The sequence below is a fragment of the Narcine bancroftii genome, chromosome 5 (assembly GCF_036971445.1).
Source record: "Narcine bancroftii isolate sNarBan1 chromosome 5, sNarBan1.hap1, whole genome shotgun sequence".
NCBI classification, from domain to species: domain Eukaryota; kingdom Metazoa; phylum Chordata; class Chondrichthyes; order Torpediniformes; family Narcinidae; genus Narcine; species Narcine bancroftii.
In genome coordinates this window covers 129,817,637-129,839,579 of record NC_091473.1, presented here as the reverse complement: position 1 = coordinate 129,839,579, position 21,943 = coordinate 129,817,637, and the positions used below count along the sequence as shown (strand labels likewise).

Below are 21,943 nucleotides of genomic sequence, written 5' to 3'. Positions count from 1 at the left end.
TACCTGCTGAAGTGCATGGGGACAGGACAACACCCGGCTGGCTGTCAATCAGCCGACCTGAATAGACCAAACCCCACCAGTCGGGTGTCAATCACCCTCCAGGATATAAGCATGAATCGGCCCTTCGAAGACACTCTCAGAGTACAGCAGCACTCCTGGCTCTGTAGAAGTTAACGTTGATTAAAGCCTGTTGTACAGTCTTTTGGTTTTGTATGTTTGCTTCTGACTGACAGCTCACCAAACCCTTTTAATGGCAGTAACTCAGCTCTCACCCACATCTCCTCAACTGGGATGAAAATCTGCCATTGCATTGTCCATCTCAAATGTAAATCCAGACCAAAAAATACGATTGATTCTTCACCATCCTACTTCAGAGGGAATTGGGTATGTATAATAAATTCCAGTACAGCCATTCTACATACAACGAATTTTTAAAAAATTGCTTCAACCTTGCATCCTGTTTAATGATGACATGGAGAACTGCCGATGCCTCAAGTACCTACAGGGTCATAGGAGATACAGAAGCCTATTGTACCTAAGTATGGGTTGACTTCAGGATTGGATGTAAAACAAAGTTTTTCATTGTATGTCAGCCACAAATGAGCCTGCAGCTGACCTGGACATTACCCCTCCATTAATCTTCGTCCGCGAAGCCAAGCCAAAGAGAAGACAATAAAGAACGCAATTGAATATGAATCATTTTGTCATCCAAGTATCATAGGGATCCACATTCTTATCTGTATTTCTTGCCAGAGCTAAATGGCAGGGCAGACACGATGGGCTGAATAGCCTATTTTTACACCTATGTCTTAGAGCTGGAAGACAGCCGATAACTCTGTGTGTGTGTGTGTGTGTGTGTGTGTGTGTGTGTGTGTGTGTGTGTGTGTGTGTGTGTGTGTGTTGTGTGTGTGTGTGTGTGTGTGTGTGTGTGTTTGATAAGCTTTCATGAAGAACATGTGTTGTTTCTGAAATTCGAAGGTCATGCAAGAAGGGACATAATAACATTCTTTAGATAAAATGGTGCCGAGACCTTGTTTAAACCATGTTAGTGAATCTCAAAGCAGTTTTCATGCAGTGACCATTATTTCAAGAATGATAAATCATTTATTTTGTTGCCTCATTATCTAACTTTAAATATTCCAAAGTTACAATGCATAATTCCAGACAAATTGACTTGTTAGCAACTAGAAATAAACCAATGAAAAATGGTGTTAAAAATTTTAAAAAAACCTTCCAGGAATGTCATTAGTTGAGAAATAAGCATGCCATTAGGCATGCTGAGTTCAATATTTTTATAGTATTTGAAACCATTTTGCTCATTGACTGTTAATAATTAATTGAATGTTATATAATTACATCACAAGATCACAAGATAAAGGAACAGAAGTAGGCCATTTGGCCCATTGAGTCTACTCCACAAATCCACCCTGAGGTAAACTGTTCTCATTTGTAGTCCCAATTTTCTGCCTTTTCCCTATATCCCTTGATACCCTGATGAATTAGATACCTGTCAATCTCCCCTTCAAACTCCCCCAATGATTGGGCCTCCACAGCTGTATGTGGCAACAAATTCCACAAATCCACAACCCTTTGGCTAAAGAAATTTCTCCTCATTTCAGTTTTAAATGGGTACCTTCTAATTCTAAGCCTGTACCCTCTTGTCATGGATTCACCCACCAAGGGAAATATCCTATTCACATCTACTCTGTCCAATCCTTTTAGCATTCAATATGTTTCTATGAGATCTCCTCTCATTCTTCTATATTCCAACGAATATGGTCCAAGAGCCTCTAAACGTTCATCACATGTTAGCCCCTGCACTTTAGGAACCATCCTGGTAAATCTTCTCTCTACTGTCTCCAACATTATTATATTATTAAGGGGTCCAAAACTGCACATAGTACTCCAAATGAGGTCTCACCAGTGCCCCATAGAGCCTCATCAACACCTCTTTACTCTTATACACTATTCTTCTTGAAATGAATGCCAATATAGCATTCGCTTTTTTAAACTGCTGATCCAACCTAGTGGTTAACTTTTAGGTTATGCTGCATGAGGACCCCAAGTCCCATTGCACTTCTGAATTTTGATTATTTTCCCCATCCAAATAATAATCTGCCTGTTTATTTCCTATTCCAAAATGTATAACCTTACATTTCACAACATTAAATTTCATTTGCCATTTTTTTGCCCTCTCTGCAAATGTAGCACTATCAATTTGACCCAACAGACCAGAAGTCACGATTAATAGGCTTTAATCACTATGAACTTACAGTCATATCTTACATGCTGTTGGCCCGATTCCAAGGCAGTACTGAGGGAGGGGTTTGGGTAATACTGCCTTTATTAGGAATCCTGGAGGGGGAGGAGTTACAGTATCAGGGGTGGGCCAACCAGTACAATGACTTCAATACAATGTTCAACCACAGCCATGCTGTCCAAGTCTCTCTGCAATCTTTCAGTTTCTTCAACACTTTATACTCCACGACCTATCTTGGTGTCATCTGCAAACTTAGCCACAAAACCATTCACTCCATAATCTAAATCATTGATATAGATTGCAAAAAAAAAGCAGCCCCAACACCGACACCTGCAGAACACCACTAATAATTGGTAACCAACCACAACATGATCCTTTCACTCCAACCCTTTGCTTTCTCCCTGTCACCCAATGTTCCACCCAATCTAAAATCTTTCCTGTAATTCCATGGGCTCTCATCTTATTAAGCAGCCTCTTATGTGGCACCTTATCAAAGGCCTTTTGAAAATCCAAATACACAACATCCACTGCCTCTCCCTTGTTCATCCCACCTGAGATTTCCTCAAAGAATTCCAAAAGGTTGGTCAGACAGGATCTTCCCTTCATGAACCCATGTTGTCTTGGACCCATCATGCCCTGCACCTCTTGGTATTTCATAACCTCATCTGTGAGAATCAACTCCAATAACTTCCCAATATTGACGTCAGACTAATAGGCCTAAAAATTTCCTTTTCTTTGCCTCCCTCCTTTCTTAAACAACAGAACTACATTTGCAACCTTCCAATCCTCCAGAACTAGACCAGAATCGATTGATTTCTGGAAAATCAATTCCAGTGCCTCCACAATCTCCAAAGGCACCTCCTTCAAACCCATGAGTGCATCTCAACCAGTCCGAGAGATATCCTCTTTAGTCCATTCCAATGATTAAGCACTATCTCTCTAGTAATCTGACTGTATTTACTTCTATTCCCTGAGATCTTTGGCTATCAGTCTTCCTCAATAAATACTGATGCAAAATAGTTATTTAGTTCCTCTGCCATCTCTTTATTACCTATTATAATTTCTCCAGATATATTTTCAATTGGTCCTATATCTATCTGTCTCTCTTTTACTCTTTATATATATTTTTTTAAAACTCATCTTATTTGCCAACTTCTTTAGATAATTCATCTTTTCTTTCCCAATTACTTTATTTGTCTCTTTCTGCAAGTTTTTACGTTTCCCAGTTCTCTGTTTTCCCACTAATTTTTGCTTCCTTTACTGCCCTCCCTTTTGCTTTTATTTTAGCCTTAACCTTTCTTGTTACCCACATTTGTGCCATATTTCCAATCATGATTTTATTTTTTGTTGGAATATATCTATCCAGCACTTTCTTTAATTCTTGTTGAAATATCCTTCAATTCTGCTCTGCCAACCCTCCATCCAGCTTGCTTTTCCAGTCAACTTGGGTCAGTTCCTCTCTCATCCCAATGATATTTCCTTTGCTCCACTGAAATATTGACACACCTGATATCAGCTTTTCCTATTCATATTTGAAACTGAACTAAATCATATTATGTTCATTACTTCCTAAAGGTTCCATTACCTTTAATTCTCTAATCACCTCAAGTTTATTACACATCACCCAATGCAAAATCGCCGATCCCCTGGTGGGCTTTTTGACAAGCTGTTCCTACCCTCACTGGCACATGGCACAGGCAGCAATCCTGAGATTACCACCCTTGAGGTCCTGTTTTTTAAACTTAAATTCCAGTATTCCTCATTCAAGTCCTCATCCCTACTCCTGTCTATGTCATTGGTCCCCACATGGACTACGGCACCTGGCTCCTCACTCTTTCTCTCTCCAGAATCCTAAGAACTGTATCAGAGACATCCCTGATCCTGGCACCTGGCTGGCAAAATACCATCCGGGAATGTCAATCTCATTCGCAGAATCCTCTATTCACACGTTAAACCCATGAGTCCCCAAATACTAAAGCTCTCCACTTCTCCACACTTCCCTTCTAAGTCGGGGAGGAGGGGGGCAGCCTCTGCTGGAGATGTGACTACCTTGACTTGTCCCTGGTAGGTCATCCACACCAACAGTATCCAAAACAGTATGGTGGGAACAGCCACAGACTTACTCTGCACTATCTGATCTTCCCCTTCTCTCTCCTGACAGTCACCCATGATAATGCTTTTCCAAAAAATAATTTTAAAAGAAATGCAAATTTTATAATCATCTTCTTCACTGGTGAAATTATGTCGTTACCATACACATAGCTTCCTTATGATGTTGAAACACCACTATACAATATTACAGCAATGAAACAGTGAGACGCTGGTTCAACTAAATTCAGAGAAATCAAGCAAGCAAACTGTGTGTATGATTCGACCAGAAGTCACATTTTTACTTGAATAGAACTATCAAGCAGACCTCAGCTATTTTGTTGATAAAACCTTAGTCTTATATTTAAAGTGGTTTTCTTGTTGATCGAAACATTTATGATGAGGCTTTAACAAGTCTAATCCTAATTCAAAATAATAAACCTATAGCAGGCAAAAGTTTGCAGACTGGACACCAAAATCTCATGCAAGCAGAAAGGATATTTCTTTGCTATTAAGCAAGGATTTTAAAAAAATAACAGTTCACCTTGTGTACTTACCTATCCCAATGAAGACTGCTTTGTAACCTTCTTCCTTTAAGGTCCCCAGAGTCATTCCTTCAATTCCCATACCTTTACCGTGGACAACCTTACAAAAGCACAAATGAAAATGGGTTATATTCTAGATTTTTTTATTGTCAGGTACTAGTACACAAAAAGTGTGTCAACTTTTGCCTTCATTAAAAGCACTTATAGGGACGTCATTAGGCTTGCCTGGTACTCCCAGCAAATAGAGAAGCAACAGAGAGTCCCTTCAGAGACATCGAGTGTCCTTGAATTCGTCTCCAGTGTTCCTGCAATTTCTGCAGCTTCATTGGCAAATTCAGGCCCCCAGGTCTGAACTTCCAATACACAGGAAGCCTTCAGCATCCAAGGCTCCCTCAGTACCCTCACAAAACCCAGTCCTTATCCCTGGTTTTCAACAGCCAGTCTCCTGGAGTCTGCAGCCTGGTTTGAGTATATGTTTTGGAGTGCATGCAAGTCACTTTTAAAAATGGAAATCTTGATTTACCTTTGGATTTCATGATTTTATTTTTATTTTTTAGTATGTTCATGAGTTACAGTGTCATACAGCACAGAAGCATTTCCTTCAGACCACCAAATCTTTGCCAACCACCAAGCACTAATTTACACTAATCCTACATTGATCCCATTTCACTCTCCTCACTTGCCCATCAACTCCACTCACTACACATTTGGATTACTTTACAGTGGCCAAATTAATTGACCAACTCATGTATCTTTGGAACGTGGGAAGAAGCGAGAGCACCTCTCTGCTTAAAATTGTACTTTGTAAAATCATCAACTGCAAAGCTTCAATACAATGTCTCTCACATTGAAACATGCTCAGATATTATTTTCAAGGTATACTCATTTAGAAAATTTAATGCAGAAAAAAATCCTGCTTTTATTTTGATCCAAGTTTTCTGGTTTTCCAAAACAATATCCAGGCCTAGAAATTGTTTTTTCTAGAGCTCGCGAAATGGAGAACATGAAAACGAAAGAATCTAAAATGCTTTATACATATCTGCAGCACCAAGGCCTTTCCTTTACCAATCCTATCAAATGGGGTCAGATTAGTCAAGGGTCATGTACAAGAGAAGCTGATTGGTGGGGGAGACTAGAACTAGGGGACATAGCCTCAGATTTGGGATAGTAGATTTAGGATGGAGATGAGGAGGTACTGCTTTTCCCAAAGGGTGGTGAATCTACGGAGTTTGCTACCCTTTAAAGCAGTGAAGGTTACCTCAATAAATAATATTTCAGATAAGGTTGGATAGATTTTTGCATGGTTGGGGAATTAAGGTATATGGGAAAAGGCAGGTAGGTGGATATGATCCTATCATCAGATCAGCCATGGTCTCATTGAATGACGGAACACTATCAATAGGCCGGGCGGCCTACTCTTGCTCCTATTTCTGATGCTCAGCGGGTCAGGCAGCATCAATGGAGGAAAATGGACAGTCAATGTTGTGTGTTGGAACTGTTTTTTGAGGCTCTAAAGAAGTCTCAAGAAAAACTCTAGGGCCGATCGTTTAAAATGTTATCATTTCCACCTCCTTCAAATTTTCATATTAAGAGTTCAAAACACATGCTGATTAAAACAAAATTTAATTACTAATGCTAAATATAACCTATCGTAATAGGAAACACTTTCTCTCATAAAATTAATCACATCCTTGGTAAACAGGACAGAACTATTGATTGCCCTTTTCCAGACTGGCTGTGTTCAAAGTACAGACAGACAAATGCTCAGAACTAAATCAGGTAGCCTGTCCAAATTGCAACAATTGGCCATTTTAATTGCACTTTATTAATGTGTGTGACATTTTGCTGTTAATCATTAACAAACTTCAAGCCATTCTTCATTTTTTTTTTGCATGCAGTGTCATGGTGTTGTTGCATCACCTTCACTCCAAGGTCTTTCATCAGCTTTATTTCAAACTTGACAACTTCATACGGCAATCTGAACTGAGGGATCTCAGATGTGCTGTTAAAAAAAAAGGAAACACAAAAAAAATCACGATTTTTTGATTGCCACGAAAGGAGAGCTTTTCTCATGCAAATCGGGAATTATCATTCGCTTTTATTTTGCACTTAGAAGAGATGTTGACACAAAAGAAAATGACACTGCATGTGGCAAAATCACCTCTTTGGTACTAGAACGATTTCAAGATGCCACATGGTAATGTTTCCACTTGATTTTATCCATCAAAATCTTTACTTGAAGGCAGTAAACCATAAAATCAATGTGTGTTAAAAGAACATGCTGAAAATATCATATTAATCGGCTTTAATCTGATTTGTAAGCATCAATTTTTCTGACTCGCACACATCTCTGATGATGCTTTTCTACATTATTTTTAATTCCAGGGATGAAATTCTGTGCTTATCAAGTGAACGACTACATTCGCAAAATAGCATTTAGATATCTAGTTTATCAATTATTTAATTTCACAGAAGGCTTGGGCAGGGTGTAATTTATCAAATGTGTCTAGAGAAGTTGATTCCAATAATATGGAGATGGCCCTAATAGAGAGAGCACCTCTATCAAATACTGTACCTTATCTTGGGGGTTGAAGCAGAACAAGTGACTGAGGAGCCAGTGGAGCAGCACTTTGGGACCAGTGTCCTTAACTCTATTAGTTTTTAAAAAGTTATGGGAAGAGCTATGTCTGATCCACAATTTAAAGTCCTAAGCTGAAGCAAGGTTAATGGCCTTGCAAAGGTTTAGTGGGAGAGGCAGTTAGCCAGTAAAGAGATGTCTAGCAAGTGGGAGGCTTTTAAAGGAGAGATCTCAGGGCCAGCCATGTTCAAGATTGGCAAGATTAGGGAACCCCAGATGACCAGAAATACTGGGGATCAGGTCAAGAGAAAGGAGGCATATGGGATCAAGTGCAACCCTTGAGGAGTAGAGCAGTTCACCTAGGAACAAAAAAGGAGGCATGGGGATGGCTCTGGCAGATACGATGAACAGACTCTACAAGTAGATTAGGGGCAACAAATGGTCCCTTAAAGGTCAATGAAGTTGCCTGTGCACAGAGCAACAGGGAAATGGCAAAGTCTTAAGTAAGTATTTCCCATCTGAATTTACCATGGAGAAAGATATGGATGATAGAAAATTCAGGGAAGTAAGTAATGATGTTTTGAAGAGAGTCCTCAGGAAGTGCTAGAGATCTTAAAACACATAAAGATGGATAACTCCCCTGATTTCAAGGACATTGTGTGAAGCCAGGGAAGGAATAATTGGAATCCTGGCAGAGATATTTGGGTCACTGTTAGGCACTGGTGAAGTGTTAGAAGATTGAAGAGTTGCTCATGTTGTCTTTATTTAAAAAACGCTGCAAGGATAAGCCAGGGAATGTGTGATTGGTGAACTTAACAGTGGTCATAGGCGAGCTGCTAATTAGGATCAATGTGCATTTGGAAAGCCAAGGTAAGATTGGGAATAGTCAGCATAGCTTTATGCATGGGGAACTGAGGCTCATGAATTTGATGGAAATTTTTTTAAGAGGTAACCAAGATGATTGACATTGGCAGCGTTTACTAAATAAAGACAATATGAGCAACTTTCAAATGTTGTCAACCTGGTCTTAAGGAAGGGGTTTGAAAGATCCACATGATAGAATGGACAAGAAAGTCAGATCGCACAGGATCCAAAGTGAACTGGCTAAATGGATACATATTTAACTTCATGGTGGGAGTCAGAGGGTCCTAGTGGAGGGTGTTACTCAGACTGGAGACCTGTGACCAGTGGCGTGCTGCAAAGTGTGGTGCTGGGACCATTGATGTTTTTCATCTATATTAATGACTTGAGTTGACAATGGTTAGTAAATTTGCAATGATACTCAATCGGTGGTATAGGGAATGGTGATAAAGGTCATCTGAGATTATATTAGGATGCAGATGAACTGAGAAAGTGGTCTAAGCAACAGCAGATAGAATTTAATCTGGGCAAGTACCAAAAGGCTGCAGAGTAACATATCAGTTAGGAGATACCAAAACAATGACACAGAACACACACAAAGCCATAATTTGTCTCTGTATAGAACAGCAAGTCACAAAATGGAAACATGCCATTGAAAGTACCCCCTACAGTAATGTCATTCATGACCTTAGAGATCTAGGACAAACTTATAATTGTTCCTAACTCCATTTTATCGACATGAGGTAATCACAGTGTCATCGTATAGGCATGAACAAAATCCACCTTAAATATTGTTCAGAAAGTTTCTTTCCCCTGGCGCTACGAGACCTAGATTCAAGGACAATTTATTTCCTGATATTACACTGGAAAACAAAGATTTCGCTTCCTGAACAGTTTTGTGTGCATTTTATGGGTTTTGGGCTGCTGACCACCTTAAAAATTTCCTACCATGTACCATTTTTTAGATATAATCTAATTTTGTGATTTCCTGTCATATTTTAAGTCTACTTCAAGCAGACCAATCCATGATGTCCAACATGTCATTGAAAGTTCATTTTCTGCACTTGTACTTGCACTTCTTCCCTGTTGAACTTGGTCCTGTCAGTGGTGAACATGGAAAAGCATTATCAGGGCAAGTGGAATCCATCAATGATGGCCAACCATTGTTAGACACTGACACAAGAGGCATCAGATGCTGAGCACAAATGAAAATCAGTGGGAAAACATTTTTAGATCAGTTGAACTAATGCAATGTGTCAGCCTCATTATGCAGTTAAACAGGCTTAACTCAATAAAAGATAATTTCATGTTTTTCCAACTTCCTACCTGATACAAGCAAATCTGAAATTATCTTTGTGTTCAGCTTGAAGTTGTCTCTCAAAATCCGCATTTTCTTTTCAGGAAACAAACCTTTTGAAAAGATTTGTGGTCCAGCATTCTCAGAAACCAGAACTAACCTCACACAAGTAAAATAATGTTGCCTTTTCTCTGTCTCTGTAACTGTGCACTCTAGTTTTCATTGCTGTACCATGGATGGGTTGATGAACTGGATTGCACATGAAACAAATTTTCTCACTCTATCTCGGTAAACATGACAATAAACTTGAAATCTAGAAATTGTTGAGAGAAAAGTGTGGTTCTCAGCTAGAGAATGATTATTTGAAAACAAAATCAACCCAATACTCAAAGCCAAACACAGGATTGTGTTGACACCGTGGTTAAGTAAAAAAAACACATGCCCCCTGATGACACCTTGAGGAAGGGCTCAAACCTGAAACTTTGGTGATGTATCTTCACCTTTGCTACATAAAGGCACTGTTTGACTGGCTGAGTTTCTCCTGCAGTTGTGTGTGTTTTTTGAATACTCAAAGTCAAATTTTGTGTTGATTTTGCCAATATATATTCTGGCGATCATTTACTTGTGAGTATTGTGCAGAGAAGATTGACAAAAATGTTGCCTGGGTTTCAGCATCTGGAATACAAGGGAAGATTGAGCAAATTGGGTCTTTATTCCTTATAACGTAAAAGGCTGAGAGAGGATTTGATAGAGTTGTTTAAGATAATGAGAGGGATAGATAGAGTTGATGTGGAAAGACTTTCCCATTGAGAGTAGGAGCGATGGATACAAGAGATCATAGGTTGAGAGTTGACGGGCAAAGATTTAGGAGTAGCATGAGGGGGAACTTCTTTACTCAGGGAGTGGTTAATATGTGGAATGGACTTCCGGGAAAGGTGGTGGAGGCAGGGTCAATTTTGTCATTTAAGAAAGAGTTAGATAAGTATATGGATGGAGGGGGATGGAGGGATATGGGCAGGGTGCTGGTAGGTGGGATTAGAGGAAGGTACTTGGAGCAGTGCGGACTAGAAGGGCAAAATTGGCCTGGTTCCGTGCTGTACTTGTTATATGGTTATATGGTTGATGGCTAAAATAGATTCACTGTCATAAAAAATTCCTACTCAAGCAGAGGTTGGCATCTCAAAGCTTTATTGCTTAAGCTTTTGGTGCTACTTGAATAGCGAGATCAGACAAACGATGAATAGATGAACAGAGGAATATAAAAGCCGCAGATCCAGGTATCTTAAGCAGACAGCCATGCTGTTAGGTTTAAGAGTGAACATTGATTTTTTTTTCTAATCTTGTGTTACCCTCCCCCCCCCCCACCTGTATCTGACTCCGCAGGTTCCAGCTCTTCTTCACCTTCTCCTGTCCTTATTTTCTTCTGTCTCTTGATGATTTCTTCCCCGATCTGTTTCTCCTCTCTTACCTTACGACCTACACCACAGTGCCTCGGGTCTCCTCCTCCTTTACCTTAGTCTTGATAAAGGGTCGGACTCAAAGCGTTGCCTGTCCATTTCTACCTATGCATGCTGTCTGACTTGCTGAGTCTTTCCAGCAATTCTTTGGTCTCAGAAAATCAAATGATGACCAGAGAGCAGCCAGTTTACGTACTTTTCATCCATTCCAAAGTCATCACACTGACCATGTGCAGGTGCCTGGGCACATCGCCTTGGTGAATACTCCAGAAAATCATTTGGACTGTTCAGGACAAAGGGAAGTCATGTTGCAAATATCAAGTTGCATTGTCTTGTGTGACGTGTTGCCAAATTTTACAATTGGTAAGAAAAGGTTTAAAATGTTGTATATTTGGATTTCCAGAAAGCGTTTGATAAGGTGCCGCACAAGAGACTTATCAGTAAGTTACAGGAAAGTGGAGTCCGGGGAAGTATATTGGCCTGGATTGAAAATTGGTTGTCTGACAGGAGGCAGAGAGTCAGGATAAATGGGAGTTTTTCAGGTTGGCAGAGAGTGGTAAGTGAGGTGCCGCAGGGGTCGGTGTTCGGCCCACAACTGTTCATCATTTACATTGATGACTTGGAGGAGGGGACAAAATGTGGTGTAGCCAAGTTTGCGGATGACACCAAATTGAGTGGAAGAGCAAATTGTAATGAGGATGTGGAGAGTCTGCAGAGGGATAGAGTTAAGCTGGATGAGTGGGCAAAGGTCTGGCAGATGATGTACAATGTTAGTAAGTATGAGGTTATCCACTTTGGCAAGAAAAATAAAAGAGCTGAATATTATTTAAAGGGTGATAAACTACAGCATGCTGTTGTGCAGAGGGACTTGGGAGGGCTTGTGCATGAATCGCCAAAAGTTAGGTTGCAGGTGCAGCAGGTTATTAAGAAGGCAAATGGAATGTTGGCCTTCATCGCTAGAGGAATTGAATTCAGGAGTAGGGAGGTAATGTTGCAACTGTATAAGGTACTGGTGAGACCGCACCTGGAGTACTGTGTCCAGTTCTGGTCTCCATATTTGAGGAAGGATATACTGGCTTTGGAGACGGTCCAGAGGAGGTTTACTAGGTTGATCCCTGGGATGAAGGGGTTGACTTATGATGAAAGATCAAATCGTCTAGGATTGTATTCGCTCGAGTTCAGAAGAATGAGAGGAGATCTTATAGAAACATATAGGATTATGAAAGGTACAGATAGGATAGATGTAGGAAGGTTTTTTGAGCTGGCCGGGGAAACTAAAACAAGAGGACACAGTCTCAAGATTCGGGGGAGTAGATTTAGGACAGAGATGAGGAAAAATAGTTTTTCCCAGAGAGTAGTGAATGTTTAGAATTCTCTAACCAGGGAAGTGGTTGAGGCTGCCTCATTAAACATATTTAAAATTCGGTTAGATAAATTTTTACATGATAGAGGAATTAGGGGATATGGGGAGAAGGCAGGTAGGTGGAGTTAGGTCATAAATTATATCAGCCATGATCGTACTGAATGGCGGAGCAGGCTCGATGGGCCATTTTTGGCCTACTCCTGTTCCTACTTCCATTGTTCCTATGTTCCTAAATGTTGTAAAATAAAACAGAGAGTGGATGAGAAGTGTGTTTTTTTTTTAAATGTGAAGATCCGGAATGCACTATTACAGAATATGAAAATAGAAAATAGAAAAAGAAAATAGAACTGCTGATTTCAGGCTCAGTGTTCTGGGGGTTGTGGACTGCCATCAGAGGGAGGGTCACCAAAATGAATCACATGGTCTCGTCTGAAATGCCGGAGGGAGGGGGAAGTGTGACAGCACGGATGATGGAGGAGGTCTCCTGCAGGTATGGAACCCGCTCCCACCTCCAGCCATTGAGTGAGTTCTCAAACAGCAGTTTCTGCCCCCACCCCTCTCCTCCCCCCACAGTTACCCTAATGCCCCCCCAATTAGATCTCTTCAGATACTGACTCTGATAACTTTTAAAAGACATTCTTGAAAAGTAAAACATTTCAAAGGCATCAAGCAATGGGAAAAATTCAAAGTTGTAGGTCTGGATACTGCGGACACACTGAACTAAACTGAATCAGAATTTTACAGCCAAAAAAACAAGACCGTCAGCCCAACCTGTCCTCACTGGCCAAATTGCACACCCAAGCCAGGAAATTTGAGTGCCCACGAATGAAGTAGGCAACAAACATAACTAGGTCCATCATAGTCAATTACTTCATGTCCATTGAAAACATTGATGTTATGCATTGCCTTAAGAAAGCAGTCGATATAATAAAGCACCCCCATTACCCTAGTTACTCCTCTTCTCACTGTTACCTTCAGGTAGAAAGGACAAAAGCAGATTATATAAAAGAAAGGTGGAGGGGAAGAGAGTGATGCGAAAATGGAGAGACTGTGAAGAGACACGGACAGATGATACGAAGGTTTATGTGGTAGTGCTGGGGGATCTTGGTGGCTGCAGAAGGACTTGGACAGTGAATAGACAAAGAAGTGGGAAATGAAATACAACTTTGGAACTGGTGTGGTCATGGACTTTGGAAGAGGATTAAAAGGGCAGATTATTGTGGTGAACCACTCTACGTATATATTTATCTATCTGGGCACACCCATTGGCTGACTGCACCTGTGGCTCCTCCCACAGGCTCCTGAATAAAGGTCATTGCTCCTCAGCCCCTTCCTCAGTTTGGGACAGTCAACCAGCAGGAATGTGCCTTTATTCTATTGCAAATAAAAGCTATCAGTTTTCCTCAATTTCAGTCTTCTGAGTCATTGATGGCTTCCAAGCATTTCTGCAAGCATCATCACCCATCATTCAGTTGGAAAGCAACAAATTACAGGAATTGCACTCCCGAGTCAGGCCCCTGGTGTATTTGCAGATCAGAGACAATGTATCATATCCAGAGGCAATGGACATATTGAAAAGCCAGTACCTGAGAAAGGTCAACGAGGTCTACACCAGACATCTACTCGTGACCCGAAACCCGGGGAGTTGAGTGCTGAATACCTCCGGGCCTTGCAAACCCTTGGACGGTCCAATGAATGCAAGGCTGGGACAGCTGAGCAGTACATGGAGGACCTGATTTGGGATGCTTATGTCGCAGGCATCAGGTCCAATTACATCCTCCAGAGGCTACTAGAACAAGGTGAGCTCAGTCTACAGAGGGTGGTCAAATTGACGGGCACACTGGAGGTCTTTAGAACATAGACGTCTACTCAACCGTTAACGTGGCCACCTTGTGGTTGCCCTGGGCACCGCTAAATTGGGTTGCACTGTTACTGTCATGCTCTGCCAGCAATCCAACCACGGCAGGCATACGCCGCGAGCTCCAAACACTGCTACTGCCATGTCCCACCAGCAACTCAACCACAGCTGCTGTACTCCGCAAGCACTTGAAGTGCTACTTCTGTGGCCTGGGCATGCACCCGAGGGAACGCTGCCCAACGAGAAACATGGTCTGCTCCAGCTGCGGGAAGAAAGGGCACTATTCTAAAGTGTTCAGATCAAAACCACCCCTATGGTAGTAGTGCCACATGTGGCCCTTGGGGGCCGCCACCTTGGATGCTCCCTTCCCGCAGAAGTAGCGGCGCCATGACTCAAAAGACTGAAGTTGAGCAAAACTGATAGGCTTTTATTCACAAAAGAATGAAGGCACATCCCACCTGGTCCAAAACTGAGGGACAGATACATTTATTAAGGAGCCTGGGGGAAGGACCACAGGTTCACTTGGCCAATGGGTGTCCCCAGATTGATAAATATATACATTCAGTGGTTTACCACAACTATTACTTGGAATGCAGAGAAAATTCCAAATTCAGAGGTACAAAGGGGCTTGGGGGTCCTTGTGCAGGATACCTTTAAGGCAGTGGTTCCCAACCTTTTACTTTCCACTCACATACCACTTTTAAGTATTTCCTATGCCATAAGTGTTCTGTGATTAGTAAGTGATTGCTTAAGCTGGTATGTGAGTAGGAAGGGAAGTTTGACAATCACTGTTCTAGACCCAATTATTACTTAAATATTTTGCTTGAGAAAAATTGTCATTGGCCCATTTCCTTTGGAGTTCTGAAACCGTGCACATGACGAGTCAATGAGGTACAATTAAAACAGTGGTTTTCAAATGTTTTCTTTCCACCCACATACCACCTTAAGCAATCCCTTACTAATCACAGAACACTTATGGCAGAGGAAATACTTAAAGTAGTATGTGAGTGGAAAGAAAAAGGTTGGGAACCACTGCCTTAAAGGTTAACTTTTAGGCTGAGACGGTGGTGAAGAAAGCAAATGTCATGCTGGCATTCATATCTAGAAGAATAGGATGTAAGAGCAGGGATGTGATGTTGAAGATTTAGAATGCACTGGTGACCCCTCACTTGGAGCATGGCACCCTTATTTAAGAAAGGATGTACTGAAATAGGTGAAGGTTCAGAGAAGATCCACAGAATGATTCCTGGAATGAAGGGGTTAGCACATGATGAAAGTTTGATGGCTCTTGGACAGTACTCCTTGGAAATCAGAAGAGTTCATAGAAGAATTTTGGATGGTGAAAGGCCTGGACAGAATAGATGTGGCGAAGTTGTTTCCCATGGTAGGGGATTCCAGGACAAGAGGGTGCAACTTTAGGATTGAACGATGCCCATTTAAAACAGAGGTGCAGAGGAATTTATTTAGCCAGAGAGTGGTACCTCTGCTGGTGGGGATGAACGATCCAGGCTAGACAGCAGCAACCAGACCAATGGCACCATCGTCGTCTCTGAGCCTTAGAAGGGAAAGGAAAAGTCAGATATAGCGATATTCATAAAGGACTCAATAGTAAGGGGAACAGATCGGAGATTCTGTGGCAGCAAAAGAGACTAAGATTGTGTGTGGTAAAGTTGTTTCTCATGGTAGGAAAGTTTATGGCAAGAGCGCACAGCTTCAGGATTGAAGGGTGCCCATTTAAAACAGAGATATGGAGGAATCTCATTAGCCAGAGACTGGTGAACCTCTGGAATTTTCTACCATAGGCAGCTGGGGAGGCCAAGTCATTGGGTGTATTTAAGACAGAGATTGATATGTATCTGAATAGACAAGTTATCAAAGGTTGAAGGCAGAAGGCAGTGGAGCTTCATGGGAGAATGGATCAGTTCATGATGGACTGGTGGAGCAGATACAATGGGCCCAAAAGCTGACTTCTGCTCCAATAGTTTATGGCTTGATGGAAGCGTGAAGACCAACATGTTTTTTTCCAGTAGGTTTAAGGTTCTTGAACCTCCATTTGTTACATTAATCATGGACGGCTCCGACACCACAATAGCATTGTGTGAATTATCATAACACCTTAGCGGCTGCTACACAGATTGAAACACACCATGACCAGTTTCAAACAAACTGTTTATTCAAACTTCATGCGTTCCTCTTTAAAGGCGGCATGAGCAGCGACCCTGCGTCGGAGGTGACGTCACCATGCTCGCCGAGGCACGTGCCTTGTTCTAACCCACGCGGCACGGATGTCCCCGACAGTGCCATCTTCTCGCGGCTGCCCCGCTGGCACGGCGGTACAAGCGGGGCCGGTTCGCCACGAGGATGTGTGCCGCCACACAAACCCCCACCAAACCAGTTTACATGTCTCGCTGCCTGGGCGGCTGACCTTGTCATTTCGCCCGGGCTGTCACTCCCGGCTGGCTAAGGACCAGGTGTGCCGCCTTGAGTCGGTTGACTGTGAATAACTCCCTTTTTTCCCCTGATGACCAGGGTGAATGTCTTGCCTGAGCATTGAATGACTTGGTAGGGGCCTTCGTAGGGGTGCTGCAGGGGCGTGGTGTGTGGACCTTAACGGAAGAAAATGAAATCTGCTGTGGCCAGCTCCTTGGGGGTGCAGGACGGGCGGCTGCCGTGGTGGGCCGGTGGTGCGCATCTGCCATGACCTTGTACTTACCCACTTGGTGTCGGATGTCGGTGGTGAACTCCGATATGTAGGACAGATGCCGCTGCTGGTGCGCTGACAAGGGGTCCTTTGACATTGTAAGGGCCTATGTAAGCGGTTTGTGGTCGGTGAAAACGGTGAATGGCCTGCCCTCCAGGAAGTACCGAAAGTGTCTGATGGCCAGGTACAGGGCCTGGAGTTCCCTATTAAAGGCACTGTATTTCAGTTCTGGTGGGTGGGGGGGGGGGGGGGGAGTGTCTGCTGAAAAAGGCGCAAGTGGCCGCCACTGGCCGTTGACTGGTTGCTCCAGAACTCCCCCGACAGTCATGACTGATGCGTCCACTGAGAGCGTGGTGTGGACATCTAGCTGCGGGTGGGCTAGCAGGGTGGTGCTCGCCAGGGCATCTTTTAACGCAATAAACACATTCTTGGTCTCTTCTGTCCATTCCAAGGTTTTATTCTTGGTGGTGATCAGTGCGAACCACAGCCGCATCATGCGAGCCACCCCCAGGATGAAATGGTGGTAAAAGCCGACCATGCTGGCTAATTCCTGTAGACCTTTGAGGGTGTCGGGTTTCAGGAACTGGCATACGGCTGTGACCTTCTCGGATGCCGGGGCAGCTTCAGCTCCATCTGCGGAGATGGTATGGCCCAGGAACTGCAGGGACTGCTTGCCAAACTGGTACTTGGCCACGTTGACCGTGAGGGCAAACTCTGCCAGGCAGGTGAATAGCGCACAGAGATGGACCTTGTGTTCATCGTGGTCCTGACTGGTGATGAGATCATTGAGTCATTGAGATAGATAAACACAAAGTCTAAGGCTCTGCCCACTGTGTCCATCAGGCATTGGAATGTCTGTCCTGTGCTTTTAAGGCCGAAGGGCATCAGCAGGAATTCAAATAGGCCGAACGAGGTGATGATCATGGTCTTGCCGATGTTGTCGGGGTGGACCGGGATCTGGTGTTAACCCCGTACCAGGTCGACCTTCGAGAAAACCCGGGCGCTGTGCAAGTTCGCTGTAAAGTCCTGTATGTGCAGGATGGGGTATCGGTCCAGCGTGGTCGCATCATTGAGGCGACAGTAGTCCCCGCATGGGCGCCAACCCCCGGAAAACTTTAGGACCATGTAGAGGGGGCTATCCAATCTGCGGACAATCCCCAGCTCATGCAGCTCATGGGTGTGGACCTCGAGGGTGGTTGGGGAGAGCACGCTCAGTTCTGCTCTGGTGTCTACCAGGAAATGTTGGCCACTGGACTTGTAGTTCACATGCAGGAGGCGGTTCGTGTGGCCAGCCGTCACACCCATTAACGGCGGCTGGCCGGGTCGTTTCCCTGGAACGAACAGGGCTGCCTGCACTTGCAGGCTTGGGCCCCCCAGCGCTGATGGTAGAAACACAAGGTAGGGTGGTGTTCCTCCGGTTTGTGCTTGGGGGACAATTGCAGCCAATTGGGTCCTGGGCGGGTGATCTGGGTGAGGACGGCCTCGTTTTCTCGCTTGGTCTGCCAGAGGACGTCTGTGCGTGCAGCGACTCAGCGTGGATCTGAGAAATCCTCATCTGCCCGCAGGAGTTGGGTGTCCTCAGGCATCTGTTCAAAGAAAACCTGTTCGAAAAGGAAGCAGGGTCTGTGGCCCTCTGCTAGCACCAGCATTTCATCCATGAGGGCAGATAGGGCTCTGTTGCCCAGACCATCCAGGTGTAGGAGCCTGGAGGCACACTGTCGCCGAAGGTGCCAAGGAGAAGGTTTTTGAGAGCAAGGCATTTACCTTCCTTTGGTGGGTCATGGATGAGGTCATCCACCGTGGACGCGGTTTCTTCATCGAGCATGCTCATGATGTGGTAGAACATCGTGGTGTCTGATGTGATGTGTTGGAGGTGAAACTGCGCTTCTGCCTGCCCAAACCAAGTGCATGGGTGATGCATCCAGAAGGGGGGAAGTTTCACCGCGACCACGTTGATTGCTGCAGAATCCATATCTGGGGGCCAGAAAACCGTCTGGACTCATTGGGGTCACCAATGTCGCGGCTGCTCCACAGATTGAAACGCACCACAATCACGTTGGAGGTTTCAAACGAACTGTTTATTCAAACTTTACTGGCGCCCTTTTAAAGGCGGCGTGAGCTCTGCCCCCGCATCAGTGGTGACGTCACCATGCTCGCCCAAGGCGCGCACCTTGATCTAAACCACGCAGCATGGAGGTCCCCCAATGGCGCCATCTTCTGGATTGCATTTAACCTTACTCTGGCAGCAGAGGACGCTCATGACAAGCAAGGTCAACTTGGAAATGGGAAGGGAAATTGAAATGGCTCACAGCTATTATGGACCATTGTGGACTAAGAGTGCAGAGTCTTGGCAAGGCGGCTACCATGTCTTCCATACCCCCGTCAGGTGCTCCATGAGGATGTGCACTGCCTCAATACCATTTATTTTGCACTATGGTAACTGAATGTTTATTCTGTATCTGTGTTTTGTATTTATTATCTTGTTTTAATTTGATTTAATTATACTATTGTAGTCTTGCTTTCCTTTACTTTGTACCTGTTTGGCTTCAGAAAGGAAGAATTTAGGTGCACATGTACATAATACAGTGTATATGACAATAAAATTTATTGTTATAATTTGTCTACATTTGGCCCAGGACACTTTAAACTTCTCCCTCCCATATACAGTACATGTATAAAACATAGTATTTGTATCCACTTCTACATCTTCCTCTGGCAGCTCATTCCATATTCCCAGGTCCCTTTTAAATGTTAAAATCTATGCCCTCGAGTTACAGATGTTCTTATCCTGGGAAAAAGACTATGACTATTTATCTTATCTATGTTCCTTTTATTCAGTTGCCCTTCAGTGCTCCCGGGAGAAAAGTCCCAGTCTATTCTGCCTCCTTATAATTCAAGCCCACCATTTCCAGTAACATTCTTGTGAATCTTATCAGCTACAATTCCTGTTTAATGATATCTTTCCTCCAGCTGGAAGACCAAGATGTGCTCGATACTCCAGGTGTGGTCTCTCCAACGTCATGTACAGTTGTAATATGTCAACCCTGTTCCTATACTCAGTGGCTAATGGATTCAGGTCTTCATTATATCTCTGTATACCTGAGTTGCCACCTTCATATTACAATGTACTTGTACCCCTAAGCCTCTCTGTTCAATAACACTTTCCATGGTTCCACTATTTACTATGCAGATCACGTTCAGGTTTAACCTTCCAAAGTTCAATACCTCGCAAATATTTCCAGAAGTGTTAAAGTCATGGAATTGTAGTGCTGTATCATGCATTAGAATAGGATTACAATGAATATTGAGGACATTTTTTTAATCATTCATCACATTGACAAATACATGTTTATCAACCAGTACATTTATTCACAAGTTGTATTCACTTATATCTCTGGATGAATGCTCCAATGAGTGCAGTGAATAACAAATACACATTCAGGATTATCAGAAATATTGGTGACCTTCACGTTAGCTTCACACTTGCTATACATCTGGTTTACTGAACTCTCTGCTGGTAAAAGTTGAATTTTCAACGTGACTAACACAGTTTCCCTTCATCAGTACCTTCTTTGTGAGGGCAGCTGTCAACACAATAATAACACCTTAATCTTTTGTTCTCCCTTGATTAAACAACAACTCTCTCACACCTCTTGAATCTGCTCCAAGACCATGACCCCACCAATTATAATTAGGCCAGTGTCTCCCATGCCATTACAGATCTAATCTCCCCACCGATGTCCTGATAGCTCCCTGACATTGTACTGCCTATTCGATCATTCGGAGCAAACGCAAACATGGTAACCACCTTTCCAAGACTCTGCACTCTTAGTCCACAATGATTGTGAGCCATTCAATTTCACTTCCCATTTCCAAGTTGACCTTGCTTGCCATGTGTGTCCTCTGCTGCCAGGGTGAGGTTAAATGCCACCCAGAAGAACAGCATGTCATATTCAACCTATGTATGAGCATGAACACTGAAATCTTTAATTTCAGGTAACGCAGTCTTCCACTAACCCTTGTTGGCTGAAAGGTCATCTGTCCATTTTTCTCCACACATGCTCCCTGACCTACTGAGTTCCTCCAGCAGTTTACTTTTCGCCTCAGACCCGGCATCTGCAAACTCTTGAACCTTCAGTCTTTTTCTCTGCCTATTTCATACATGCTTCTATTTGTTGTCCGTTGATCTTTACACTGTAATTTTGTTTATCGACTCTTCTGATTATGTTCACAACAGTACCTTTTGGCCTTTCTACCTTAACTGCTCTGACCTCTGAATGTGACAGAGATCACGCCAACTCACGACCGATCGATGCCCTTTCCACAGGATTTCCTTCGAAACTGCATTGACGTGCACCCTTCAACAATCTCCATTTCCACTCAAGTTATCAGAAAATTCATATTTTGCATTAAGCTGACCATAACACTGAAATACTGTACTTATCAATTACTCGGTTTGCTTCATGCCTGGTGAAACGGAAAACTATTGCTGCATCCACCACGTTGTGCAGGGAATATGTGGTCAATACAGGTTTGCAATTATGATAATATAAGTGTTATAGTTCTTCATCATTACAATGTGTAACACTGGCATTTCTATTTCCAATTCTGCCATTGCCTATTCAAACCAGCAGAGCCAGAGGGACAAAATCTAGGATGACTCAGAACACAGTTCAAATGACAAGGTTGGGGATCTTGACATTATTCAGCTGCTATATTGGTTCTGTGAATGCATTATTTTTAAAAAATTTGAATATATAGTTTTGATACTGGTTAGACTGCACAGGTACAAATTACTTTCATTAGATGTTCAATTCACCGCTAGTTGAGTGGCATCAGAACGGCAACCTTGATCTCAACGTTAGAAAACTAAGGAACTGATTATTAACCCTAACCCTTAACCCTAACCCTAACCCTTAACCCTAACCCTAACCA

At 43.0% G+C, this 21,943-nt stretch overlaps 1 protein-coding gene across 5 annotated transcripts in view; it reads right to left on the bottom strand.

The window, feature by feature from the left end:
- Positions 1-21,943, bottom strand: part of LOC138763967 (dihydropyrimidine dehydrogenase [NADP(+)]-like) — a 1,056,199-nt gene that overhangs the window by 572,536 nt on the left and 461,720 nt on the right. For all 5 annotated transcript variants that reach the window (XR_011357924.1, XM_069939063.1, XM_069939065.1 and 2 more), the window contains exons 7-8: positions 6,814-6,895; positions 4,906-4,993 (exon numbers count right to left, since the gene is read on the bottom strand). Coding sequence is in view for 4 of the 5 variants with exons in the window: in XM_069939063.1 (XP_069795164.1) it covers positions 4,906-4,993; positions 6,814-6,895 (170 nt within the window). In the remaining variant the exon portion in view is untranslated. The remainder of the gene's footprint in view (positions 1-4,905; positions 4,994-6,813; positions 6,896-21,943) is intronic.